The sequence below is a fragment of the Plecotus auritus genome, assembly GCF_963455305.1.
Source record: "Plecotus auritus genome assembly, chromosome: 8".
In the NCBI taxonomy this organism is placed as follows: Eukaryota; Metazoa; Chordata; class Mammalia; order Chiroptera; family Vespertilionidae; genus Plecotus; species Plecotus auritus.
Genome location: NC_137782.1, coordinates 117512953 through 117535941, shown reverse-complemented (window position 1 = coordinate 117535941; position 22989 = coordinate 117512953). Strand labels below are relative to the sequence as shown.

At 36.0% G+C, this 22989-nt stretch overlaps 1 protein-coding gene across 1 annotated transcript in view; it reads right to left on the bottom strand.

Moving 5' to 3' along the window:
• Positions 1-1124: 1124 nt before the first annotated feature.
• The window catches only part of ZC3H6 (zinc finger CCCH-type containing 6), a 52925-nt gene continuing 31060 nt past the window's right edge, over positions 1125-22989 (bottom strand). Inside the window, exons 4-12 of the mRNA XM_080683671.1 lie at positions 21603-21879; positions 18258-18391; positions 14404-14520; positions 13687-13798; positions 9020-9129; positions 8128-8381; positions 7097-7587; positions 6284-6517; positions 1125-3301 (exon numbers count right to left, since the gene is read on the bottom strand). Coding sequence (XP_080539797.1) covers positions 1839-3301; positions 6284-6517; positions 7097-7587; positions 8128-8381; positions 9020-9129; positions 13687-13798; positions 14404-14520; positions 18258-18391; positions 21603-21879 — 3192 coding nt within the window. The 3' untranslated portion in view covers positions 1125-1838. The remainder of the gene's footprint in view (positions 3302-6283; positions 6518-7096; positions 7588-8127; positions 8382-9019; positions 9130-13686; positions 13799-14403; positions 14521-18257; positions 18392-21602; positions 21880-22989) is intronic.

Below are 22989 nucleotides of genomic sequence, written 5' to 3'. Positions count from 1 at the left end.
TAATGATTTTTAAATTTTACTTTTTAATTAACTTTTTAACATCTATCTTAGTAGTAAAAAATACCTTCTGTTAAGGATTTGGATTACATTTTAGTCTTTAACAAAGATATATATATATGTAATCTATATATAATAGCAAAGATATATAATCATATATAATATATGTATAACTACTAATATATATGATTATATATATATATATATAAAATCTTGTTTTCAGTCAGTTTTATCCATTTCAGTGACTTTTCAATTATTAATAAAGTTTGAACAGAAAATCAGGAAACACTTTTTATGGTGGCTTTAAACTGCATTTTTAACCCAATAATATTATCCAGAGCCATTTTAGACAACAATGTAGCCCAAGTATAAATAGCAGAAATTCACGTTTCCTTGAACAAAGTGAGCTTCTTAGGTTGGCAGAGTCCTGGTCACTTAACCCTGTGGGAGCGCAGAATCCAAGCAAAAGGTAAAGGGTTAGGAAGGGAACATAAAGGACAGGCTTTAACATTAAACCATAGGTTCCTACAGAAACATTTTGCTGTGTATTTTTTAGTCACTTCTCAAGGGTAGCTGTTCACCCAAGGACTGATATCCATCACTTTCATTATCTCTTATGAGGAAACGTTCCTTTTCAAGTTGCTGAAATTGTTACCAGCAAACACTGTCATAACCTTTCAGTTCAAGACATCAGTATCAGTGTAAACTGTTTCCATTATAAACAATAAATGCATAAAACAAGTAAGGCTGCTATTATTTTAGACTGCAATAAATACACAAGAATGAATGTTATTTTTTATAAAAATGCAATTTCTAACCGATTTAGGAAATTTCCAAACTCTGTTATAGAACGCCAGTCACGTGAGATCTGAAAGTTTTTTTTATTGGTAGCCACACAGTTGACTACAATATTTGTGTTTTCTTGTTATTTAAAAAAATATGGAACCTGGACACTTAAACATTCTCAATGCAATAATCATGATAGACTTTCACTGAATCTTTTAAAAGTCTGTAAAAATTGCCAAGGTCATGATGAATACAATTAGTGTAGCTACATCATTTGAAAAGTAATATAAATTATGCTGCTAAAGACAAAACACATGGGCACACATAAACATCACAAGATGACAGCAGTAACTCATAACTATTTAATATGAAAATTAATATGAAATTAATTTTAAAAATGTATGTCAGAGAACTTGGGAATTTTCACTTTAGCAAAACAATGTACTTATATATCTCTAACTTCTATGATACAATAAAATACTTTTTAAAAGATATGACATTCAAATGCTTCATTTACACAAATAATATTGCCCACATTAATAAAAGTGATGCCCTTAAATATGAACTGTTCTGCTAACTATGATTTAAAATGTTTTCTTTACTTCATTTTACATTTTTGTTAGCAGTTATGTGTTGACAGAGAGGTTCCTAGTCAAAATACTGTTTCCCAAAAGTAATATACATCATATTGCTTGAAATGAACAGCCATATAAAAGTGGTAATCATTTATCTAAACATTGATTATGAAAGACAACTGGCATATATTCAGGCAGAGTGTTCAATTCATGATGGTTTATTTACAAAAAAAAGTATTTTTACTGAAGCTAACATGATATATAGGTTTCTATGTCACTTGCTACAGCCTCTTAAATTTATAAAAATATTATATAAAATACCACAGCCTTTAGAGGATATAACTTCATGTGGTTCTGATGCTAGCAGCTGAAAAGTGTTCATAATTTAAAAATAAATAAACTATAGAGGTAAACCAGTTACAAAACAGCGAGGACTGCGATGGTCACGAGACTGAAAAGAACTGCTTAATTACACAGTAGCTAGCAAAATGGTGAAGCAGTTGGATCAAAAGTTTTAAAAACTTCTTTCAGAGATTTGTCATCTGTTTCCCCACTAGGGTCATCCTCTGGGGTGGGGCTCGGCTGTCCCAGCTGCCTGGACTGCCTGGGATCGCTGTACTGGGGTCTCATTAAGCCTGTTAATGCCTGCACGGGAAGGCTGTGCACTGCGGGGACCTGGCCTGCACAGGAGCTGCTGGGGACATGGGCCTGTGCATCAGCTGGCCCATGGGCAGTGGCTTCCACGTCGGCAGTGGTTTTCTGTGGCAGGACTGCTTCTCCAGGAGTGCGCTCATTTTTGTCACTGCCTTTTAAACCACCACTTTTTTTCTGGTTCTCTGCATTTTCCGTTGCTGGCTCTGGTGCAGATGATAAGCCAGGCTCCCTAGGGTCATACAAACTAATACCACTGAGAACTGAACTTGGAGTCCCCAGTGGAACACCAGCTGAAGACGACAGTTTGGGGGTGTAGGGAGGCAAAACCCCAGGCCCAGAGTTGCTGGTTACTGCTGCTGAGGGCTGTGATGCACCAGGGCTTGGCCTGGCTAAGTGAGGGGCACACTTAGGTGTATGTGACTCCTTCGTAACTGCTTGCTGAGACACTGTATTGTGCAGTCTGTGAAGTCTAGGATCACATTTTTTTTGTAGCCTGGGGTCTCCCAATTTACTTGCTGAACTGTGCAAGTCCCCAAATGGTTCCAGGTAGCCTTCTCTGTTTGTTGGGTTTATTTTGGCTTTGACTGCTAATTTTGAATCCACGGGCACTGTGCTTTGATGGAGATCGCTTTTCAAATTCCATAACCTCTGGTCAGCTATAAGAGGGGGCAGAGGTAAACTGATTGAAGAGACGGGGTTGGGTTTTGGTAAAGGGACTGGAAGTAAGTCCTCTGGAGCCCACACAATGTGTTTTGCAAAGTTGGGCTTGGTGAGTATGATATCCATTTTAATGTGACTGAACTGCCTCAGCTGCGACCGTGGGTCCTGGAGCACTGCCCCGGGGGGAGAGTCCAGGGGTATTAAGGAAGCCTTTTCTCTCAGTTCTCGTTCTGTGTCCTCTTCCTCATCATCTCCTCTCTTGTGTTTGACGTTAGCGCCGGAATGTGCATGATGTAAATCGCACTTTGCTGTGCCAGCAGAGGAGCTCACCTGCCCACTTCCGTTTCCTCTTGGTTTCCTAGGATCCCACACGAGTCTGAGACCCGGTGCGGGAGACTCAGAAGATTTTCTAATGTCTTGTCTTGGGATGGTTCTAAGTCGAGGGTCAGCAACCTGGTTCCCTTTACTCTTCTCTTTAGCAAGTCTTGGATCAGTAGGAGTGCTGAGTTCCAAGGAAGACTGCTGCTGACTCCTTAAAGTTTCTGTTTGTTTCTGTAACGTTTTCAGTATTGCCTTGACACTGCTCCCTTCTTCCTCTTCACTACTGGAATACCAGTTAACAGGATCATCTAAATGCAGACAAAGACTTATTATAAATAATGAAGCATGCAGATTTGGCCTGAATTAAGATAAAAAAGCACATGCTACTTCTGAAATAAGTGTAGCCTAACTTCAAGACAATGCATCATAGTCCCTGGCCAGTGTGGTTCAGTTGGTTGAGTATCGCCCCATGTACCAGAAAGACAATGCCATCATAGAGTTTCAACACCGGAACAAGGCAGGATGTGACAATCAATTTGGTTATTACACTCTGGAAAGACAGAGCTGGGATACTGGAACATGTGCAAGTCCTTCCAGCCAGAGACAGCCACGGCCTTTCCTGCCAATTGGGCAGGGGAACTTAGAGCGTGTGTGGTGTATGTAACAGGGTTCTGGGAGAAGGCAAAATACTCTGGGGACAGAAGACTAAAAGGATGTGGATCTCCTTAATTCAAGCAATCCTTAAGCTCTGGATTTATTTTGATAAAAATATGTTTGGAAAGAAAACAAAGCACTAATAATGACAGTTAAGGAAGCCATGGGTACTGAGCAAATGAGGGGTGAGGTGCAGACTTTTCATTTGTATTTTACTACATTTTTAGATATTTGACCTATGTGACTATATTAGCTATTCCAGCACTAAATTAAAAATATCAAACAAAACTAACACCCTAAAGTTTATATACTTGACCTTTATGAGAACACTTTGGGCCTTACTCCTAAAGTCTGTTTTATCCCTCGTGTATTGCGCACAATGAGTAGACGGTATGGTAGGGTGAGTCTCCTTCCTCTCCATTCAGACACATATAGGTTGACACTAAGTTGGACACACACACACACACCCTAGAATATCCCAGATCAATAGGCCATTGCAGATATTCTTATTTTATCTCCTTGCACTGCTTACTAATGTGTTTCTACCTCATGGAACTCTAGTGTTATCCTCTTAGTTTGAACAGAACTGTGCTCACAAAGCAAGCAATGGTGTTTAGGGTGGGGATGTGTCTTAATATAGAATACACTATGTCATAATAGCAAAAGGTTTTATTGGTATCTAAGGGTCTGGGAAAACCAAGTCTAGATTCTAGGTCTCTTTCCTTCTTCTCTTGGACCTCCAGAAAGCCTAGAGCTGGGCTTGCAATTCACTTTAAATATTTCTGTAGAGTAACTGTTCCTCACAGAAGTTGTTACCTGACCCAAAGAGGGAAGATGCTATTTTATTCTCACTTTCATATGAATATATTTAATAAGCAGTCAAATCCCTTTTGGAATGAGAATGAATATAGAACAGAAGGTAAGTAGAACAGCAGAGGCCAACAGGAAGCAAATATTAGACAGGAAATGATGAGTAACAGCTTTTTATCAAGGGACAGATACGATTTATAAAGGCATTAAAATTTTATAAAATCACCAGTTGTATATTATAATATAAAATTTTATATCATATAAAAAAGTTATTCTCTTGCTTATGAAAACATAAAACTCTGTAAGACTAAAAAGTTGACTGTTAAATGGTTGTTTTTCTAAAATTAAGTTTTAGCACTTAAAGGAATAAATATAAATTGTACAGGAAATTAAGTTATTAGGTATCCCTCATTTCCCTGTGATGTTAAATAAATGAAGAATTAATGTTACCTTATTTGAAAACATAATGACTATGTAATAGCTTGTAGCTACCTATTGTTATAGTTTTAGATAGTTATTAATAAATTTTCCTCATCAATTTTGTAATTCATAAGAACTGGATGCTTTAAACTTTTCTCTCCTTAGTTAAATTAACTAGATGCTATACACTTATCAACACTGAAAACACTAAGGTAAACTTAGTGTCTCCATATTATCTTTTATATTAAAAACTAGAGGCCCAGTGCACAAATTCATGCACCTGGGAGCTCCTTCAGCCTGGCCTGCGGGATCGGGCTGTCGGCTCTCTGACATCCCGGGGGTCCCGGATTGCGAGAGGGCGCAGGGCCAGGCTGAGGGACCCCACTGGTGCATGATTGGGGCTGGGGAGGGATGCGGGAGGTTGGCCAACGGAGGGACTGCGGGAGGGCTCCAGGGCGTGTGTGGTCCCTCTTGCTCAGTCCTGATCAGTTAGACCCCAGCAGCAACCTAACCTACCAGTTGGAGCGTCTGCCCCCTGGTGGTCAGTGTACATTATAGCGAGCAGTTGAGTGCCCTTAGCATATCATTAGCATATTATGCGTTGATTGGTTGAACGAACGACCGGACACTTGGCATATTATGCTTTTATTATATAGGATAATATTCCTTAATAATATAGCAGAATCTGAAGTGTACAGTCTATGTCCATAAACATTCCTCTAATAACTGAATTGTTTTGAGCTTAGTCTAGAAGTCAAAATTCCTGAACTGGAAGGTGTCTTATTCCTTTTCTATTTATTGTCTTCCAAAATAAAAAGGCCTAATAGCAAGTCTGCTCACTTAGGCCTTGCACTCTAATTTCAGATCTAATCACTGGTTCAAGTCAACCACCCTGCAATTAATTGCTAATATACCGATGGCATGGAAACCACAAACAATCCCCAAAAGAGAGGAGCTATGAAGTAAGCTGGAAATATGATAGATAGTTCAGAGAAACTCATTTTTCAAACTTTAATCTATTCAAGACCATTTTAGGAACTGAGTGACCCAAACAGGTGAGATGCTGTATCATAACATGTGACACAACTACTAGGGAAATGCAAATCAAAATCATAATGAAATATCACTTCATATCTACACGGATGGCTAAAATAATAATTCCAAAAAGAGAAAATAAGTGTAGGTGAGAATATAGTGACATTGCAACCCTCCTACATTGCTGGTGGGAATCTAAAATGATGCAGCCACTGTGGAAAAATTTGGTGGTTCCTCAAAAAGTTAAACATAGAGTTAACAAATGACCCAGCAAGTCCACTCCTTGGTATATTCCAAAAGAATTAAAAGCATGGACTGACACTTTCATGATACTATTCTTTGCAGCATTATGAAAAAATAACATGACATACCTTCTTCTTTGCTGGGTGCCCTCTGAGGTTGGGTGCTGCTTGGTTCTTCATCTTCTTGGTATTTCTGAGTAAGTCTGACAAAAAGAGCTCTCTGCACTGCAGGGAGGAGACCTGGTGCAGGCAGGTGGTCATGGCCTGTCATGCTGCCGCTGCCATCACACTCACTCCCACGGTTAGGTGAGTCTTGAACAATGGGAGGCTGATGCTGAGCAAACTCATCATGCCACATCCCATCTGCACACATAATAAAGAAACAGACATTGATTCAAGCACAATATTCCACAAGAGAGTACCACTGTGAGTTCTAAGAAATTGAAGCCCTACTAATAATCACATTTGATTAGAAAATTATGTGATTGTAAATATTTTAAAAAGTCATTTAAGTTCTATTGTTACAATGTTTAGTTAAATTTGAAGTCTTCCCTGGTACTGCTCAGTGGTTAGAGCATGGGTCCATGATCTGAAGGGTCTTGGGTTTGATTACCGGTCAAAGGCATGTGCATGGGTTGCAGGTTTGATCCTGGCCCTGTTTAGAAGACAACCAATCAATGAGTTTCTCTCATATTAATGTTTTTATCTCTCTCCCTCCTTCCCTTTCCCACTCTCTAAAAATCAGTGGAAAAAATATCCTTGGGTGAGAATTAACAAAAAAAAGTTAAAACATATTTTAAGGTCTCAATTTCATCACATTTTACTTAGGTTTATTTATTTGTCTTCACTTAGCTTTATTTAAAACATACTTTCTTATCATCCTTTTAATGAAAGATAGGACTCCAAATACTTAGCTTGAGTTATTCTGAAAGGTAAACTTACCACTAGAGTTACCAGGTGGCTGAAAATTAGGTGCACCATGCTGAGAATAGTAATTCTCATAAAATTCAGCGGGGTTTTGTAGGGACTCATAACTGGTGCTGAGCTGCATTTCACCAGAACCTTGCAGGTGTGATGAGCCTGGAGAACCATGTTTCTCTCTGGGTATTTGCATCATGTGTTCTGGAAAGCCTGGACAATGGTAAGCACCACTCATACTTGGTACTGACAAAGGTGCATCTGGTTGAACAATTACTCCAGCTCCATGTGGACCAGGTGGCAGAGGTGGGCTCTGTGGCACTTGCAGGCCAGGAGGTCCTGCACATGGATGATGTCTAGGGGAGCCTGAGTGCATCACAGGAATATTGTGTCCCTGAGACATACTAGGTTCGGGAACTGGACTTGACCCAGAGCTGTAGATATGCTGAGGATGTGGGCTGCTTTCCTGAAATTGTGGTCCTGGTGGCGAGTCACTGCTATAAAATGCTGGTGGTCTGTAAACAGAAAGAATATTTCTTAGTTCAAAGAAAAGAGGCAAACAAGAATGTCACATTTTTAAATGGTTACATCTGTTTTCTATATCAAAATAGTCTGTTTCTAAGAAGCCATTCATTCCATATTACCTATAACTAGAAGTACCAACATGTGCATCCTGCCTTTGTTTTAGCCCATAGTTTTCTAAATTGCTGATTAACGGTTGTTCTGAATCATATTCATTACTGCTTTAGAAAAATGCAGAAAGTACAAAGATAAATAAGAAACACCCCTAATCCCATCACCCAGAGATAAATGTTTGGACTGGTTCTCTTCTAGTCCTCATCACTGTGAGGAGGTTTTGAAGCTGGGTCAGGATTCTATAGAGAAAGCAAAGGGGAGGCAGCAGAGGACAGGGACAAGGAGTACGTGGGAAGGAGCAACCAGGTGTGTGCCAGACAGATGTAACTGAGCTTACATGATTAACATGGACACACGTTAGTTTCTTAATAAGAATTTCTAGGGAGAAAATGCCACCGTTTTTGAAAATTTTAACTTACTTCTTCCCAATCTTATGTGCTAAGTCCACAGTAGGTTTTACAACTATTTCAAAAAGAGATGGAATTTTCTTGAAATCATCAGAGAGATCTGCCTGAAAATCATCCTCAGGATCAGAAAAGGGAAAGTGCTCTGGTGGGGTTGGCAGGAGCCCCACTCCTGGAGGTGGTTTGGGAAGAGGGGTTATGCCGCACTTCCTAAGTTCTTCTAACTCTCTTTCATCCTCATTTGTGGGGTCCTCTTCAGTGTTCAACACCTGAAAATAATTGGCAAAGATTACCACATAAAAACAAACTATCGTCCTCACATTTAAAACTGTGAAGAGTTCAGTAAATTAGTTCTATTAATAGGAAAATATAACATTAAGTTGCATGGGTCACACACAGCTAACTCATTTTGATAAAGAGAATGAAGGTCAACCCTAACCGGTGTGGCTCAGTGGATAGAGTGCCGGTCTGCGGACTGAGGGGTCCCTGGTGCCATTCCGGTCAAGGGCATGTACCTTGGTTGCGGGCACATCCCTAGTGGGGGGCGTGCAGGAGGCAGCTGATCCGATGTTTCTCTCTCATCGATGTTTCTAACTCTCTCTCCCTCTCCCTTCCTCTCTGTAAAAAAAAAAATAAAATACATATTGTTTTTTTTTAAAAAAAGAGAGAATGAAGGTCAAAGAGGTAAAGGATATTTCTCCAAGTAAACTAGCTTTTTAACTGCAGAACAAGGATCAGAATAAAAGATTCTTAATTCCTAGCCCAATATTTCTGCTTTTCTAAAACATTGTATCAATGAAACATGAAATAACAAATCCATGATTTATTAGCAGTTTTATAAAACATGATTCAAGTCAAATGAATCTGTAGAGAGACTTAACAATCAAGGAACAAAAACATTACTTACTTTGTCCAAAAGTTTCTTCGTTTCTTTAGTTAAATCATCATGTGAAAATTTACACTTGTCTCCTTGGTAACATTTTGCTCCACTATGATAGAACTTGCATGGAAATTCATGTAAATAAAAATATTAAGGAACAGACCAAATGAAATAAAATTCTAATATTTTAAGCCAAAAAACATAACTGCTGAATCAATAAGACTCTATAATTATATATTGTACTGAATTTTCTATAATCACATCAGATAATTTATTTTAAGATGAAATATTTTAGGTACGTAGCAAAACATTCAAAAATTTAAAATCTCTTACTCTATTAAAATTACAAAACAATTTTAAAAGAAAAGTATTTATAATGGTTATATTTATAATGTTTATGCAAGCCCTGTTACTTTCCACAAAATAAAATATTATGCAGAATACATTTTATAGCAAGAACTCATACCTATTAAGAATAATGGGCTTGATATGTCATGTTAAAGTTAACCCAACAATGAGAGCTACAGGATAGTCTGACTTAAAGGTTAGTCACCTAAGGTTTTGGAAACAAATTTCTAAAGAAAATATTAACTCTAGAAGTATGGTGAAAAATACATCATTTTCACATGGCATATGTTTAGAGAGAATTCCTGGATGGTTTTAGGAAATTTATTACTATAATCATCACATTGATAAGTTCAAAAGAGAAAAATCACATGATTATCTTAGCAAGTGCAAACGGTGACTAATAAAATTCAAAGTCCTCATTTGATTTAAAAAAACTCTTAGTAAAGTAAGAATATACTTAACTTGATTTTTTAAAAAAAATCTATCTTAAAACTATAGCCACAAGCTAAAGCAAAAGGACATTATCATTAAAACTGTGTACTATGTCTGCCCTAATCATTACTATTTAACATTATTCTGGACATGTAGCCAACACAATTAAAACAGGAGGTATACATTATTATATTTACAGATGGTATGACTGTGGGGAAAACTGTAAGGATAGACTGAAAGCTTTTAGAAACAGAGTAATAAGGTGTCTGGTTTCTAAAGAAATATGTCAGATCTGAAAAAAATGTTTTTTCTTTTTTAAAAAATATTTTTTTATCGATTTTAGAGAGGAAGGGAGAGGGAGAGAGAGAAACATCCATGAGGAGAGAGAATCACTGACTGCCTGCCTCCTGCACACCCTGTACTGAGGATTGAATCTGCAACCCAGGCATGTGCCCTGACAGGGAATTGAACCAGTAGCTGCCAGAAGCCAATTCCAGCATGTCAGCAGGGCTGAATCATCTGGAGATGGCCGAGGGCATTTCCCCAAACCTGAAAAGGATGCATAAATTGATTGCTTGCTGCCAGACAGCTGAGGGCATTTCTATCTACATGTCATTGCCTACTACTGGCCAAACACCTGAACAGCTGTAGGCAATTCTTCCAATCTGACAATGGATTCTGTATACTAAACCCTGGCCTTTGATGTATATCTACTTTGCCTTAGGACAATTTGTGTTAATAAAAAGCAAGGAGTCCTGAGACAAGGAGAACTTAGTTCCTTTAGCTAAGTATTCTCTGGCTCCCCATAATGCTTCCAAAATTATGTTTCGTCTCTGGACTCTTTAATCAATTTACACACAGCGCCTTCTCAGATTCCTGAACCCTTCTAGATGCTGGATTAAGACCCCAGGCATTTAGCAGCCTCTTGATTCCTGGGTTGATGCTCAACCATTGAGCAACCTGGCCAGGCTGTTTTCTTTTTCTTGAGTAAGACACATTTATTATAACATTTTAATCAGGAAAAGAAGATTGTTTGCCCTACTAACTATTAACCATACTCTTATAGAGGGGACTGGTCAAATAGCATCATGTATAATAGTAGTATAGAAGCTGAACTGTGCACACAGGGAAATTTAGGCTCTGGTAAAGGTGCCACTTTAATTCACTGAAGATGAGACAATGAGTTAACCATTTGGAAAAAATTAGGTCCTTACTACACATCATATATAAAAATATGAAGTAAAGACGTAATGTTAAAGATACAACCTTCACAATCATAGCTTGATCACATTTTTATAAAAATTATGTTTAAATGTATACATCCATCCATTCACAAATGTATACATCCCGTCGTAGAAAAAAATCCAAAAGACTTTATGCCATGTTGTTAGCATAATTATTCCTGAAGAATGAGATTACTTGGAATTTTTTGAAAAGTTAACTTGAAGATTATCAAACATATACCAAAGGAAAGCGAATAATACAATTAGCTCCCTCAGGCTGCCTGTGTAAGTTCAATTTCATCACCTGGCAATTTTGTGAGATCTATGCCACCCCATACTCTCCTCACACCTCTCCATCAAAAAACACTGGAGTATTCAAAGCATATTCCAAACACATTTAATCTGTGGATATTTCCATGTTTATTTCAAACAGATAAGGAATATTTTTCTTAATAATCACAACCTGTCATCAATATGAAAAATTAATATTTTAATTTTATCTACTATCCTGTCAATATACAAATATTTTAGACTGTTTCAAAAAAAGCTCTTTTTACAATTGTTTTGTTCAGATCAGGATCCAAACATGGTCCACAAATTGCATCTGGTTAACATATGTCTCAAGTTCCTTAATTGATCTATAGAAGTTCCCCTCCCCTTTTATTTTTATATCACTTGTTAATTTTAATATTTGTCACTGATGTTAAAATAAATACTCCCGATTGCATCAAGAGGCATTTGATGCCCAGTTGTTTCTTTTTAGTGCTAAGGCTGATGGGTTGGAGCAGGTGTTGTCAGTCCCATTCGTTAATTATAAAATTTCTTGTCAACTTTTCACCTTATGGTTTTAATAGCCATCAGTAATCACTGCCCAAATCTATTAATTCACCAAAATATGCAAAATGGTAGGAACACTATGTCAGAGGGTGAAGTCGTGTGCAATTGTGCCAACACAGCCCTGCTCTCCTCCACAAGGGTGGCCCCATTCTGAATTCCTGCCAACAAAGTCTGAGTGTGTGTATTTTATCACAGCCTTGATAGCAATCTTTGTTGTCCCTTTTTTTTAGGGGGGGGGAGGGGAGGAAGTATATTTGCAAATCTGATAACTGCAAATGGTATCTTGGGCGTAGATACTACATTTCTCTTATGAACTAGAGGCCCAGTGCACGCAATTTGTGCACGGGTAGGGGCCCTTCATTCTGCGCCGTCCCCTGGGGGCCAGCACACGTCACAGTGAGTGATCGAACTCCTAGTCTCCCAGTCGAACTCCTGAGGGGACACTTTGCATATTAGCCATATAGATAGATAGATAGATAGATAGATAGATAGATAGATAGATAGATATAGATATATAGATATATAGATATATAGATATATAGATATATAGATAGGATTGAGCATCTTTTCATGTTTTGGATCATTTGCATTTATCTCTATGAATTATCTGTATGCCTTGCCCCATTTTTCTTCTCAAATTTTAGAAGCTCATATATCAAACTTTTTGTGATATAAGTTGCAAACAACTTTTCCCATTTTATTATTTATCTTTTACTTGGCTTACTTGTTATGTAAAATTAAAAATTTTTATGCTATTAATTTTTCAGTCTTTTCTCTCATTGCTTCTGAATTTTAAGTCATACTTCTGTTCTGGAGTATAAAGGAACCCATCCACACACTTCTCTGTTATTTGTATGGCTTTATCTTTACATTTAGATCAATGATAACAGGAATTTTTTACTTTCTTTTTTTACATTATTTTTGAACTAGACAAGACTATTTTAAATTGTATCTGGAAAAATAAACATGAGAATCTACCAAATATCAAGTGTGCTGGTGAGGCAGAAATAATCTCATCAAAGCAGCAGAGATAGGAAGACGAACAGACCATGGAGCCAAACAGAAACTCTAGAACAAAACCATATACATAACATTTCATTATAATCAAGATGGAGTTTCAGTTTGAGGAAGAAAGGCTCCATTAGTCCACCAGCGCTCGCTCATGCGCTCTTCTCTCTCTCTCTCTATATATATATATTCATACATACACATATATTAAAGAACTATAGACATATAGTGAAATACCAATTTGAGTGGGGGCAGGAGTACAATTTAGATGTATAGATTTCCAAAGAAAGAACTGAGGAAGAATATACAGTGATAATTGGGGGTAAGATTTGATGAGACTTTGATTTTATAATGTTTCACAATGATAATTTGTTACTTATGAACCTAAGTAAAAATAATAAAGTCATAACATAAATACAGGGTATCCCCAAAAATGTAGACACACACTTTGAATAATTATAAAGACAGTATTTATTAAAATACATTTCATTTTCAAAATTGAGCTATCAGCTGTTACAGCATGTATACATTTTTTGGGGACACCCTGTATTTTGCCAACTCTTTCAGGAAGCACATGTTATTGAAATACTTATAAGTGTATATTAGATACAAAGTACCTTTATTTCACAGATTTTTTTTCACAGGGAAGTTATTTCATTTCCCTAAAGAATAAAACTCAGCTTGCCCTTCTGAAGTACAAAGGCTGACTAGACTTAGTTTATGTAATGTGTTGTTTTAAATTTAAAACCAAACTAGGCTTTCTAGGTTGTACTTAGGATTTTTCAAACCCTCAATTATTCTTTCAAACCTCAATATTTTGGTTAACATATTTTCAGTAAAGGATATTATGCATGTAAATGCAGTTCTCCCCTTTTGTACAATATCCTTGTAAATAAAATCTGCAGATCTCTTTCCTCTTCTCCAACTCTGCATCATGATCAAATTTACATTGATCTCCCTGTTCCAAAAAGAAAAGAAAGGAGGAAACAAAGAGAAAAAAAAACAACTGAATTGAATTTTTTCCATGGCATTTCATAGCGGAACTATGGTTATATCTTCAGTCTTTAAATAATGAGCTAATAATTCAAACAATTCCTTAAGAGTTTTTGCCCAAGATGGTGGGTATGGCTACTAGTATGTGCAAAGGCAGCACAGTGCTGGCTCAGGGGCATCTGCCCACTCACCATGTCTAGCTGAGCTACTATGGGGACTAATTTAACCATCTGGTGTGGCCATGTTTACAATGGGTCAGTAATAGTAACTATTTCCTAGGGTTGCTATAAAGATTCAAACATTTAATATTAGTAATCCACTTTGAATAGTACTTGCCACACAGCACTGTGTTTATTAAGTAAAATCTGATTTCAACAAATTACATCATTATCCCAAAATATAATTAAATGAGTTCTGATGTATAGTATTTCCATTAGTTACATTGTGAAGAACCAGTTTTATTACAACTAAATGAGAAATGAAAAAACTACCCCCCACCCCCCAAAAAAGGTTTAAATTTAAAAGAGCATTTTGGAAGTGAAATGATTTATGATGCCCCTGTGAATTTACCTTAATACATCTCCCTTCCAGAAAGTATTTACAGATCTGTTTTCCTTTGTGTTCCACTGTGTGCTGATTAATAAATTCCTGAGTCATCACCTTCCATTTTTTCCCTGGTTTATTATACTGCAGGAAAAAATTATTTATTTAAATGCAACATATATTAAATAGTTATTAAAATGTACAACCAAATGAATCTGGAAAACAGTTCAAACTGACGACTAAAAGTGGACAAGATGGGACATTCTGAGGTTAGAGATATGCTTCTAGTGAACTGCTTATGCTACTAGTGGTTGCAAATAGCCCTATTTCTATTTTAAGGAGGATGCGAAACTACATTTTAAAGCATAAAATTATGAAAAGCTTGAAAATTAACAATAATACTCAATTTTGGCAAAGAAACAATAAAATATAGTGTTGACAGGTATGTTATAAAAGACTTAAAATTTCCATGTTTGACACAGAATTTGTACTTTATAGGATTATTCTAAAGGAATTATCAGGAAGACACACAAAGATTTACTCATAAATATAACAACAGCAGAATTATTTACATAGTAAAAAAAAACACAAAAAAATAAACCACCACACCAAACAAACAACAACCCTAGAAACATTCTACACATCCAAAACAAATCACAATTTTATAATAAAAAACAAAAAATATACCCCCACATTTAACAGTGAATGTCTCTAGATGAATCTCTTAAAAATTATTTTGTACTTTCTTTAGAGAAAAAATCCTCAGTGAGGATGTATTACCTTTAATTTATAAATTAAAAAAAATTAAGAAAAATAGTGTATGATGGCAAATCTCACAGCCCTATGTTTTCCTTTGTTCTCCTCAGGTGCCAACTTGACTTCTGTGAGTATAGAAGACTGAGTCATGACAGGGGATGGTTCTTGACCGTGCTAAGGACACCATTCATGTGGCCATGAAACAGCACTGTGCACCGAGCACCCTGCATGCGTGTGCCTGGCGCACTGTAGAAGTGCAGTGACTATTTGCTCTCCTGATTTGATTCTAGTTTTCCCTCAATTTACTAGAGAACAATGTTGCACAGTTTACTGAAACAGGAAATTGCCTCAAAGCAAACACCTGGAGCAACAGATGGCTAGATTTATACCTGATCCTCAATGCCCACAGCAGAAATAACCATTTTACTGTAAGAATTCTTTTAAAAAGCACAATACCAAGAAAACATAATCCTAGAGGTTATTTTTAAAAACATAAGTATACCTACATTGCCCCAGGAAAGAACAATAAAATTGTGAATACTTTACTCTTACATATCACTGAAAATATCTTAAATCTATGTAAATTTGACTTACAAATATTTTCTATTTCTGGTTCACTTAGAACAAGTAGATATAAATGACCAGCTCAAATATGCCATCTGTATAAAGAATCGTGGATATAATGAAACAGACAACTGAGAGAGTTCATTAATGCAAAGAAAGTGAGCCAACCTGAGAAATATACTCTGAAATTGAACAGTAAAAATATCTAGTGAATATCATCAAAGAACCCCCTAAAAATACACCAAGAAGTACCTAGGCTTCATTAATTTATTACTATATGTACTCTCATTTTGTCTCTTTCTGTCAGTCTATGTTACTTTCTAATGATATGCCTCAGTGTTTTAATAGAGGATTGTAGTTTTTGTTTTATTTTCCGGTTTAGTTCTGCTTAAATGAGAATACATCTCAGAATACATAACTATGAGAAATCTAACTATAATCAAGGTATTCTAGAAAACCTAAGCAACTTTAACAAATACAATTTTAGCATAAAATAAAGTGCCCAGAAGATCTGATCTTTTAAGTTTGAGCCTACAGAAGGACCACAAATGTCCTCTTAAGTAAAAGCTGAAAGTACGGCAGAAGTCGCCGGTTTATCACCCTCACTGGACAGATAATGACAACTGCAGATTAGAGAATTTAGTGATTTACCAAAAGTCACATGGCACATTAGCAGCTCTGCACTAACTCATGCATCTCTTAAGAAAACACAAACACTCAAGAAAGAGAGAGAGAAGGGAAAGGTGGAGGGAGAGAAGAAAACCCAACCCACTACTGGGTCATTTAAATTTACTCTAAAGCATGTATTATATTGGTACAAGCAACAAGAGCATAAAAGATTTTCAAAAGTATATAAGGAAGGGGAAATGGAAGGATCTACCAGGAAAAGAAGACATATTTATAGAAAATTTAATAGCTACTATAAAGACTAAACCATTTTAAGAATTTTATGGCCAACAGAATAAGTAATAAGTCTTTAAAATCTAGGAAAAGTTTGCTTGTTCTGTACCCTTGAGTTTTCAAGAAAATTAGTGCAGATGTGCAGGTACTCCTGAACTTATCTGGCCTCTGGGGCTCTTATAATTCCTGAGAAGACTAGGATGGAAGTGGATCTATGCCGGCCACTCAGCATGTCCACCCAACCCTGGATGGGTCTGAACATAAGCACTCTCACCCTTGTTTCCAGGATCACAAAAAGAAATCTCTCATGACAACCAATAAATGGACAGTCGATGACATATTTTAACCTCAATAAATAAAAAAAAAATAGTCTAAATCTGATGACTGAAAAAGAAGTTATTCTGATTTTCTATTACATGACAAAGAATCTTTTAGTTGTAGGCCAGATCTGTAAACATCTAAAATGTTAGTGCTTGAAGGGGCCCTTACAGTTAGTTTAATACTGTATGTATTCACATTTTAGCAAACTGAAGCTCACAAAGACAGGCAGCAACTTGCTTGAAGACATGCTTTCCTGGAAGCTATTTCTTCCCCAGGTACAGGGTGTAGGTAATGCATGTAAAAGAAGGCTTACTTAGAAAGTATTCATACTAATTTGGTCTAGGGAGTGCAGCACATTTTGGAGGTCAACTGGTATAGAAGATGGACAGGCAGGTTAGAATCACCCAGAAATCCTAGGCTTGTTTCAAAGTTACTATTCCACAGAACATGAACAGGCTTATTTGTGCCTAACCGGCCCAGAGCCCTTAATATGTCAATGGTGACTGAGAATCCCTAAGGGAAGAGTGGCATGTGCAGAGTTTCACAAATTTATCTGGGCCTCAACTTCCTTTTTTAGGCCACACCTACTAACATTTCCCTAAGTAGTATATTAAGGAGTACATATTAAGAAATCTTTACCCATTATCTTTAAGCCCAGAGATCAGAAAATCAAGCATTTTAAATTACAATATATTGCTATCCCCTTGCTCTCAACTAAGGTTGCAGCCTTATAACCCACCCTTGATCTGTGAATTCAGTCAGACCTCACTGGACCTGTGGCAGAATACAGACTACAGAAAGTAGCTACAGAGTTGAAATGTACACATCTGAGTTCAAGTTAATATCTTTATTTGCTATCTACCATATGGGTAGTTCATAAATTCATCTTTCCAACCATTTATATCTCCTTTTCTTGTCTTTTAATGCTTTTAACTTCAGTTAGCTAATTTACTACTCTCTCTCTTCTTAGCCCGCTACATATTGAGCTATTACCATTTTATTGCCATTTGCATCTGGCGAAGATGACTCCTAGGAGAGGAAAGCCCAACAGAGAACTAACAAAACATATATTTGCTTTTCAAATATAACACTGTTATTTTGAATTGCTTTCAAACATATCAGTTTTATTTCAAAGTCACCTAAATTTGCATCTCTATATTAGAATCATGACTGATTAAAAAACAATTACTTTTTTGGAATTTATTTATACTCATTTGATCTGAACTAAGAATGATTCATTTTACTAGAAAAGTAGCATTAAAATCGAATGCTTTATTTGTAGCCAAATAGGTTAAATGATGGAGAAGCTTATCTCCTCATTATGTATAAACTCTCAGTACCTCTTGAAAGTCATCCATTCCTGAAAACATACTGGGCCCTTTACTGACTCTTCCCCCACGGTCTTTGCGTTTCATTTTCTTCAGCAAACCTCGTCCACGACCAACATTAAAACTTTTAAGCCTCTGTTCAGTGCCTAAAAAAGTTAAAATGTATTTCAAATACTATAGAAAAACAGCACACCTGTCAATATATTAGTTTATTGGAAACAGCTGTTTGTTTTTTTGTTAATCCTCACCTGAGGATATTTTTTTCCAGTGCTTTTAGAGAGAGTAGTAGGGAAAGAGGGAGGAAAGGAGTGAGGGAGGGAGGGAGGGAAAAAGAAAAAGGAGGGAAGGAAGGACGGAGGAAGGGGGGGGGGAGAGAGAGAGAGAGAGATCAACCAACGTGAAAGAGACACATCCCTTGGTTGCCTCCAACCAAGGATTGAACCTGCAACCCAGGTACCTGCCCTTGACCGGGTATCAAACCCGAGACCCTTCAGTGTGTGGCCAATGATCTAACCACTGAGAACACCAGCCAAGGCAACACCTTATTTTTTAACAGTCTATAATGTACAGTGCATTTTTCTCCTCTAAATTCAATGAAAAAATTAATTCAATCTTTACATTTTAAAACTTTCTGGGCACTGCTTCTTATACTTGTATTTTGTTTTTTAATCCTCACCTGAGAATATGTTTTCATTGATTTTTTTAGACAGAGGAAGGAAAAGAGAGAAACTTTGATGTGAGAAACACTGATCAGTTGCCTCCCATACAGGCCCTGACTGGGGATTGAACCCCAACCTTTTTTTGTGTACAGGATGGATGATGTTCCAACAAACTGAGCCACCACGCCAGGGCTCTTTTTTTTCTTAAGGGATGTTAACAACATTAAGGAAGACAAGGAACAAGGATGTACATGGATGGAGAAGTCAAATCCAGTTTCATTCTTTTCAATTTTCCTTAGAAAGAGCAATTAACAAGGCTTTCAGTTTTTCAGAGAATTAAGTATTATATTCATCTCTATGGAAGACATTGTAGGTATTAGTGGTTAATTTATAGCTAATTGTTTCTATTAATAATTTTGAGTACATACACATATATCTTCAAGTAAAACTTATAAGTCTTTTACTTTTTAAAAAAATATAATTTTTTTATTGATTTCAGAGAGGAAGGGAGAGGGAGAGAGAGATGGAAACATCAATGATGAGAGAGAATCACTGAGCGACGACCTCCTACACACCCCACACTAGGGATCGAGCCCGCAACCTGGGCATATGCCCTGACCTGGATTCGAATTGTGACCTCCTGGTTCATAGGTCAACACTCAACCACTGAGCCACGCCAGCTGGGCGACTTGTCTTTTACTTCTGAAAAACTTGCTATTTAAAAGCATCTATAAAGATAGCCAAATAGCAAAAAGTATTTATTAGGGTAGGAAGTTAAAATACAAATGATTTCTTATTTTACCAAAGTCATATTGAACTAATACATCTTCTAATGATCTTAAACCTACAAAATAGCCAATAAATATGTGGAAAAAAAGTTTTATCTCATTAAAAGAAATTAAAATTAAAAAAATAACATACCGATTTTCACCTCAAAGAATATTGTGTGTAGGGAGGACTTGGAGAGTATGACATTTTCACACACTAGCAGGGATGTTATAAACAGGTACATCACTTTTTTGGATATCACCTTGCTTTATGAATCAAAAATCTTCAAATATGTGGCTATGTCCTTTGACTCAATTCTACATTTCAGAATTTATTCTTAAGAAATATGTTTGCCAAGATGTTTTCTGATATATGTATAAATATGCAAGATTAATCACAAAATTATAAAAAACTGGGTGCAACTTAAATCTCAAACAATTACTATCAAACAAACCTACAACTTGTTAGACAAATTATGGTATATCTACTTTGAACAGAATGCAGGCATTAAAAGCTACTCATTAACATAAGAAGTTAAGGGGGGTGGAGAACGAATTACCACAGTATAAATAGTTTTTGTTAAAAATAATTGTCAGAAAAATTCTAAAAGAATGTACACCAAAAATGTTCAAGTAATTATCTCTGGAAGTAGGGATTAAAATTATTTTATCTTTGATCTTTGCTGGGTTATCTTGTCTACACATAGGAAAAGTTTTCTGCATTTGGCCACACATTCCTTCCATAATCCAGGAGAAAACAAATGTCAAAAATAAATGTATCACTCAGTTTATTAATAGCACAAACAGAAAGAGCCTGATGGAAAACCTCAGCGGGAAGGGATGAAGAGGCCTCCACATTCCAGCTATTCCCATGTGGAGTTATCTCCACACCGCTATTTGACTATAATTACAGTAGCAGATGCATAGACAAATTCCTTTCTCCTTAGTTCAGCAAAGCCTAGTTTCATATTTTTCAAAGGCATTTTGCTAGGAAATAAAAAAAGCCATAGAAATAACCAAATTTACTTGTAACTGACTGCTTTTCTCAACAATAATTAAAGGATAGATACACAGAGTTTGGGTGCCCACTGTTTAACCTCAGCCTCATCCTGCTCTAGTTTTGAGTAGAACACATTGACTGAACATTTCTTAAGCTTGCTTTCATCTTCATGGGGCCCACAGTTTCTATGGTAACTTGCCCTGATCTTTCCAGTGACCATGTGTCTCAATATAGCAGATAAATAGGTGATGACTGTAGAAATTTCTTTAGATTAGGTTCTAATTTCCAATCTTGATATATGTACACTTGCATAGCAAAGGTAACCACCATATTTTAAAGCCAAACAAAAGAATAGCTTCCCAGCCATAGCCAGTCTGGCTCTGTGGTTAAAGCGTAGGGTTGTGGGTTCGATTCCAGTCAAGGGCACGTACCTCAGTTGCAGGTTCAATTTCCGGCCTGGTTGGGGCGCACTTGGGAGGCAAGCAATCGATGGGTCTCTCTCACATTGATGTTTCTCTCTCTCCCCTCCTCCCTTACACTCTCTTTAAAAATCAATGGAAAAAATATCCTCAGGTGAGGATAAACAAAGAAAGAATAACTTTCCAGAACTCTGTCTTAGAGCATCAGAGACAACAGAAAAAGGTAGGTTATTTTTTTTCAGTATAGTATATTTCAGAGAAAAAAATAACAGGAAAATTGTCTTATACTTTTACATACTTTAAAAATATTAGGGTATCTTTCTAATTCAAATATTAAGATTTCATACAGATTGAAATATTTATAGATTTGTAGTCCTCAAGGCCTACAAAATAAATAAAAATGAATAAACTGATCTTGAGAAAGGGCTAAGAAATGTAAGTTTTCACTTCACAGCTACCTATTTTAATAAGGTTCTTACATTCAAAAACAGATTGACAATTTAAAAACTTACCTTGCTGAAGTCCTTTCATTCTTTGTTTTTTCCCTGGTTCTTTAAAAAATGATGATCCTAAAGCAATACTGGAGGGTTCTTTAGCTTGTCTGTATTGTTTGAGCTGACTGTCAAAATCTTCTTCTGTTTCCTGACTGTAGTTACCGAAGTTGTCATCACTGTAGTTACCAAAGTTGTCATCACTGTAGGTACTGTACTCACCATATTCTTTACTTTTAAATTTTTTGTTATATTGACTCCTCCTTGATGTCACGTAGCTTCCTGATATGTGCCCATGCTAAGTGGAAATGGACAATCCACTGTTAGGATTTTTCAGTTACATACAGGAATTGATAGTAACATAAGGCCTCTTTTCTCCCCCCGAAAGTTGGAAGAAAGAAGGAGACAGTTATTAGTTCTGCCCCTTGATTAGTACTGATCTAGGATATCATTTAAAAATAAGTTAAAAAGTAAATGCTACTTTGATATTATTAAATTTCATAATGTTCAAAGATCCTTGCTGAGATTTTTTTTGCTTTCCATGTCCCATGTCTCAACATTTGTACATACAGAATACTTATGTGAATTCCTGTCATACTGAATTCCTTCTCCATAAAAAACAGAAAAAGTCTTTTTGAAAATAAGGAAAAGATAGTAAAATAGCTTGGGGGAGTGGTAGAAAAAACATATATATTGTTCTAACATTGAAAAGTTCCAAAATTACATGTTATATTTAATAAAAAATGATATGTTTAGACATTTTTCTAAGAAAATATTTGTATATGAGGTCTAATATTGAAAAATAGGTTATTTCCCTAGAAATAAAAGATATCTAATAAATAAACTGCTCATTAAGAATTATTTATGACAATATACCTTATTAACTTTATTGCTTCTTTACTAAAGCATATGAAAACAACACACTTTAGTCCTAGAAGCTTATTTAATGACAGTATTCAAGCCTACCTCAATCACTTTATTGGATCTATCATATCTTCTGTCAATTTTTTTATTATAAGAAAGCAAAAATAAATTGTAATTACAACTTGAGAATCCAGATAAACCCAGTTTATACATTTTAACTGTGATATAAAAATACTGCCCCTGTCAGAATACCAACATGCGACTATGAGTTTTTAATAAAATACAGAAAAATATTAAGTTCAGTAATTAGAAATTAGAGAAAATATGTAATTAACACAATAAAGAAAATCAATTAGCTCATAAATTTTAAATACTGAAAACATTGTATTAGATTTTTCATTTTTTAAGCAGTTTTAAAATTTTTTAAATTTATAAATTTTTCAAGTCTAGCACTTCAGAAATTCAGAAAAGAAATCAAAATGGTAGCCAAAGGCATGGTTTCTGATTTTTTTTTAAAGCCAATGAAATAAAACAAAATAATTGT